This window comes from Brachionichthys hirsutus, chromosome 5, assembly GCF_040956055.1.
Source record: "Brachionichthys hirsutus isolate HB-005 chromosome 5, CSIRO-AGI_Bhir_v1, whole genome shotgun sequence".
Lineage (NCBI taxonomy): Eukaryota > Metazoa > Chordata > Actinopteri > Lophiiformes > Brachionichthyidae > Brachionichthys > Brachionichthys hirsutus.
Genome location: NC_090901.1, coordinates 91,685 through 97,651, shown reverse-complemented (window position 1 = coordinate 97,651; position 5,967 = coordinate 91,685). Strand labels below are relative to the sequence as shown.

Below are 5,967 nucleotides of genomic sequence, written 5' to 3'. Positions count from 1 at the left end.
CCGTTTATACAGCTGACGTAATGGTTTGTCTGAATAGCATGGGCAGTGACACAGGACGAGGAGGAGGGTGCTAAGAAAAGCAGGAATCCATATGATTGGGTTACAGATTGGTGTTTTAGCTTCCAGGTCAGCACGATACTGGCAAGATCTCAACAAAGCACTGCCTTGCTTAACCCCTTGGGGGCTTGGTCTTGATGACCACAGCATATTTTAAGTCAGTACTGTTTGGTTTGCAAACTGGTATTTCAAGGAAAATATATGTAATTTTCAAATAATAAGTGTGGGAGTTATGTTTATAATCATTCCCTTGTCTGTTGTTTAGGATAAGGACAAGCTGTATTGTATGATGGGGCAAAGATTACATCATGATCCACATTTTCTTTGTTGGCTCTTAGGGCTTATCATCATTCCTACATTCATGATAGTCTGTGCTTACAACAGGAAAATTGGATTTCTGAAGTCTATATGGAATCAACACGCCTCTAACATGTCTCTCTGCTCTTGTCTTTCAGAATCGGTGCCATGCAGTGTTGAGTTGAATCGGCCCAAGCTGAAGTGATCTTGTTGTGAAAAAGGTATCATCCGGTCCCATCTGGTTCCAGATGGAGCTGAAAGTGTGGGTGGAAGGAGTGGTACGAGTTGTGTGTGGCCTGTCTGAGGACACATCATGCCAGGACGTGGTTATCGCTCTGGCCCAGGCTATTGGTGAGGATTTAAATCTTTGCTGCTGTGAGGTTGTTGCCCTGATCAAGCCGTTGTTACTTGGCACATTGGGTGTCTGCTTCAAGGGTTATTTAAAAGCATTAAGCAATTAACTACTTTTGCAAAGAGAAATGTATTTACACAAAATGAGAACACTTTACAGGTATCTGGTTCCACATTTACCTTTTTAAAATTCCACTAACCAAAATCAACTAGTCTACTGGATTGTCAGGGGAGGTGAGTTTGCATTTGAGCTGGATCTATATCCCTTTATATGATCAAGCCAGATGAACAACATGGCTCCAAATTTAGCACTCTCTTCATGAGTGAGCTAGCTGCCAAGTCATTAGGGACGGTTTGTCCTAATTTCAAGGTCCTTGTGGAAACTTGAGTTTATTTGGACATTTTTTATTTGTTGTGCACGGCTTACAGCATCCTTTTATTCTAATCCTCAGTCGCGGAGATTTGGATGTATCCGTATCATCTCCATGCAATTGATGTCATTGGTTCTCTTAGCAATACTTGCATAAAAACAGTGGGAGGGGTTCAACTAACTGCTTTAAATTTGCTGAAGTCGGAGAAGGGTCTTTCACAAGAAACTGTTGTTTACTGAGTTATATAGAATGTCTTGTAATAAAGACTTGGCATCGTGTATTCAATTTGGTGTGACGGCTTTATATTTAAGGTAGTTTATGCAGTCGTCTATTCTGTGGTAGTATTACTGTCTTTCTCTTTATTCCCAGGTCAAACAGGTCGTTATGTTTTGATCCAGCGTCTGAGGGACACGGAGAGGCAGCTGTTGGCCACAGAGAAGCCTCTGGAGTCCTTGGCTAAGTTAGGCCAACACGGTGGTGAAGTTCAGTTCTTCCTTCGCCGCACTGGCCCGAGCAGCAGCGATGGAGCCAACTCGAAACAAGACAGATCAGTTCCCTATCCACTGCCCAAACATCCTGAGCCAGAGTTCTCAAAACGTAGCCAACCTAAGAAAGCGCTTACCTTTAATCTTGGCCCGTCCACCTCTCCTAGAACGAAACAGCTTAAGAGGTCTCCTCGTGATTCTCCAGAGCAAAGAGCCTCTCCATCCCCTTCTTCCAGCCCTATTCCCCTACATGTGCCATCCACTGCTCCTTCGCCACCTATAGGCCCATCCAAAGAAGAGATCTTTAGGAAGGTTCTTCAGCAACAAGAGAGACTCGGGGCTTTTGAGTCCCAGCTGGAAGTGCTGGAGAGGCAATCACAAACCTGGGAGCATCTCTATCCCTCTCCTTGTCCTTCACCAGTCTCAGATGTTCGTTTGCAAGAAGCGATGAATGCTTTGGACCAAGTACTGCAGAGGAACCAAGTTGAACTTGCCCAAGAGCAGTACTTGGAAGAGATGTTTCAAACAGAGGTGGAGAAGGAGCACAGAATGAGAAGGAAGCTAGAGGAGCTCCACTCCAACCTCGACGACTGTGGTCGGCAGCTCCACGAGTTTTCTATTCGCTCTGCTCAGCTGGACCAAGAGATCCAGCGGGAAACCCGGACAAAGGGAAAATGTAAAAGACCTGAAGTGTCCCATGACGCAGTAAAAGCAGAACTTAAAAACCAGGAGAATCATGGGACAGACCTGGAGGAGCAGCTATCTGAGTCTGACAAGGCTCTGGGGAAGGCAGAGTCCCTGCTGCAGGTAAGGAGAGACGCATTGGTTCATGGGAAAGGGCATTAAATCCACATCAACACCTGGTCATTTTAGGAGTGTTGTGTGAACCGGCTTCTATCAATGCTTCAAAACGATCCTTCTCCTACCTGCATAATGCAGCAGGCCAAGCGCCATTGCAGAGACACGACTAAAAAGAGAGATTAAAGAGTAAAATATACAAGTCATTCTTAAAGAAATTGCGATGACATGAATTCTGTGAAGTCACAACCTGCTTTCTATGAAAATGCTGTACTGTCCTATTTATAGTCCAGATGAACTTGTTTGGCAGGTACGAACTTCTATGCAGGTTGCTGAAGTTATTTGCATTACACTGCAGGTATCTACATATTATTATTCTTGTACACTGTTCTTGGAAAAAGAGATTAAAGATAACTGATTTGTAGAACAAAAGCTCCTTTATTGAATCTACTGAACCTCAGTTTTTAAAGTGTGTACTGTCACTGTTTGTTTACTTTTGGTAGTTGTCATAGATACAGCTATATCAATAAAAGGCCTAACCCTGTTTGAAGTGAAACTCAGGTTTCGTTATGTTCGGCAGAAAACTCTGGGCTTGGGTATTGACTTCCAGCCGGGGAGATTATGAAAATAACATTACTATATTACTTTAGAGTGCTAAAGGAGTAGAGCACACATCAAACATGTCGTCTGCTGTTTTCTTGTTTGATTTTGACATTGTCGACTGAGTGACTGTTGAGTTCTATTCCCACTTCACTGGGCTGTCTGTGATAGATAGCAACAAACTGGTGGCAAAAAATGATTTGAAGATGAGGCTAAGCTCATCTGAGTCATTAGAACACTATTAGAGTATTTGCCAATGATAAAAGAAGGCATTCTTTTGCAAAACAGAATATTTGGCTGGTGCATCTTTTCTACATGGTAATAACTAAGCTCTGCCACCACGGCTCAATATGAAAGGTTATCACAGAGGAAGTTAGTACTCAGAATAATAAAAACGAATGTTAGCTTGTAACATGATGCTGATGACATGATAAGAAATCTGAACCCGTAGGTATGGAGATGCGTGTCTAGTTATCTGTCAGACATTAGACCGGCAGGTGTGAGCCACCCCAGCAGGCCTCCTTTGTTCAACATCAATTACACACATGCAGACACATTTTATGGGGCTGGACTCTCCAGCATGTTGCTGCCACGTCCTCTGCCGCTTGCACTTACATTGGTAAAGTGCTAATTAATTGTCAGTTGAGATTAATTGACTGGCCTGTCTGTGCACGTCGCAAAATAACGATTGGGTGTGGAGGTGATGGCATTTGGAAGCTGAAATTTCCAAATTGATAAGTTATGAAACAAGCAAACGAGTGTGTGTGTCTTCCTACTAGACCGCAGACTGCTTGAATTTGATGGAACCAGATGAAAGGCTGGTAGCGTGGATCATTCATCGTAGCTGAATGGTTGATGCTAGTTGTTCTTTTCCATCAGAGACTGATCCGTGTGGACTCCACTGCCCCCTTATGGTGAAAAGATGTTGGGCGTTAACAATAGTAGTGTTGTGACCCAAAGGTTTCTGACTTCCATTAACAAGTAGACTTGTCGGTTTTCAGAGTCAGAAAACTGACAAGTCTGAAGTCTCACTCGTCTTTTTGTATTCCTCACTGATCCGTGTTGTTTTCCATCTCAGGCTAAACAGGAGGAGCTTGAAGATTTGAATAAGGAGCTGAGGCAGTGTAACCTGCAGCAGTTTATTCAGCAGACAGGTGTCCTACCTGTGCAAACACACTCGCGTGCAGATCTTCAGGATCAACTGGAGCAGTTAGAAATGGCGCATTTTCTGCAGTATGGATGCAGTAGTGGCGGTATGGAGACGAAAGTCAGTCTTGTATACTTGTTTGTTAAAGTCAAATGACTCCAATATTTTCTTCTGTCAGGCCAACATGTCACTCCAGTGGAATCGCCACTTCGCCCCACTGCCAAGCAGTTCCTGGGACATCCACGCAACCTGCAAAACCCTCTAGTGTCCAGTCTCAATCCTGAGGGTGTGTATGTGTGAGACGCTGCTGCTTCCCAAGTCCATCCTGCTCTGCTTCTCTCCAGCCCTGCCCTTCCCCTGGTTCCAGAGCCTTTTATCCCGAAGCATCCTGCCTCGGTTTGGTTGGGTTGGGTTTAAGGCTGCTGTTTTTGGTGTTGGGTAGTAAAAGCATCTGTTTGGTGCGGGTCTCTGCTATTTCTCAGCAGTTCTTGTCTGTGCTCTACCTTTTAAAGTCCTGCAAGTAATACTGTCTGATGCCGAGTACCATTCGGCCAAAATGCATCTATCCTTCCACCTTGGGTCCTTGGTTCGTTGTTTCACCAATAACCCAGCAAATCCTGCAACCTTCTAACCCTGTTGCCAGAGGACGCTTCAAAATGGCAAACCCTGTTAACCTATCACTGACATCAGACGACGCAAATGTGCTGCTATTTTAACCTATGAACTGGTGAGGTGACATATTCTTTTAACAATTCTGAATGTGTACGTTATAGATAATCGTCTACACGAGAATAATCTGCCTACTTCAACCAGTGGCCATATTTACGTTATGACTCTGCATAAGTCAGCGCAGTGTTCTGACTGTTTCGCAGCCCTGTCTTAATCCCTTTTTTGAAAGCAAAAACTTCCTTGGTGTAATACGTTTAGGAATTTAGGAGTAAGTGTACAAACTTACAGTTACTCCTAAATTGGAGTAAGTATTAATTTGTACATAAGAATATTTACGAAACAATTACCAATTTGGTGATTGAAAATTCATGTGTGTTCGAGGGATGGAGGAAAGCCCAGTTTATTGCATTTTAGATCTATCAGCTTTTTGATTTATTTTTGTATGATTATTTTTATTTGCTGGCCATGTTCCTAAGGTCTCTTGAGTGGCGGATGCCCTCCAAGTGTAGCATATAAATGAAATATAATGTAAAACAGGAAGAACCCCGTGTGAGACAGCCATTTATTCTTGGTTGGCTTTTTGAATAGAAATGTTGTTTTATTCATTCTTTCTCTTTTCTTTCAGTGACTTCAGCTGTCCTCTGCAGGGACATAATTGTACCAAAGCTGACTTAAATCCAACATCTTACTGAGTAAAACTTGCCTCTGTACAAAACCTCACACTTATCAATTCTTCAAACAGCTACTGAAGCAAACGCTGCACTTTAACGGAACCGAGCTAAACTTTGTCTAACACAGCACTTTCCTGCACCCAAACCTGGCCGCCATGCCAGCTTGTTTCAGAAGCACTTGTTTCATTGCAGTTGTCTTGTATATCCATGTATGATTTAATATTATTCTATCTTGTTTGCTTTGGGACTAACAGTATCAGCTTTTGTTCTACTTTAAAGGTCCCATATTATGAAAAACACACTCTTCCCATGTTTCTACACTATTATGGTGATGTCCGGTCCTGATCAACCCAAAAACAGCAAAATAAACCCTCCAGTCGATCCTGCGTAGTTTGGTAGGTTTGTAATCACCTGAAATGCGTCTTGAAGAAATCCCTCTCAGCTTGACCCTGGATAACGGGTTTGAAGATGGATGGATGATTCAAAGCATTTTTATTCCGTCCTGAGATTATTGCCATCAT

The 5,967-nt window shown here is 43.0% G+C and overlaps 1 protein-coding gene across 1 annotated transcript; it reads left to right on the top strand.

The window, feature by feature from the left end:
• Positions 1-602: 602 nt before the first annotated feature.
• rassf7a (Ras association domain family member 7a) lies at positions 603-5,635 on the top strand. Its single transcript, XM_068739702.1, has 5 exons — positions 603-705; positions 1,446-2,368; positions 4,038-4,212; positions 4,285-4,392; positions 5,401-5,635. Exons 1-5 carry the CDS (start codon positions 603-605, stop codon positions 5,448-5,450), a joined length of 1,359 nt encoding a protein of 452 aa, XP_068595803.1. The 3' UTR covers positions 5,451-5,635.
• Positions 5,636-5,967: the final 332 nt, after the last annotated feature.

What these genes read in the sequence shown, in the direction of transcription:
- rassf7a (XM_068739702.1), top strand. Translation starts at nt 603, where the DNA reads ATGGAGCTGAAAGTGTGGGTGGAAGGAGTGGTACGAGTTGTGTGTGGC. An exon ending in GTATGGATGCAGTAGTGGCG is followed by an intron (nt 4,213 to 4,284) that starts GTATGGAGACGA and finishes TTCTTCTGTCAG; the next exon opens with GCCAACATGTCACTCCAGTG. An exon ending in GTCCAGTCTCAATCCTGAGG is followed by an intron (nt 4,393 to 5,400) that starts GTGTGTATGTGT and finishes CTTTTCTTTCAG; the next exon opens with TGACTTCAGCTGTCCTCTGC.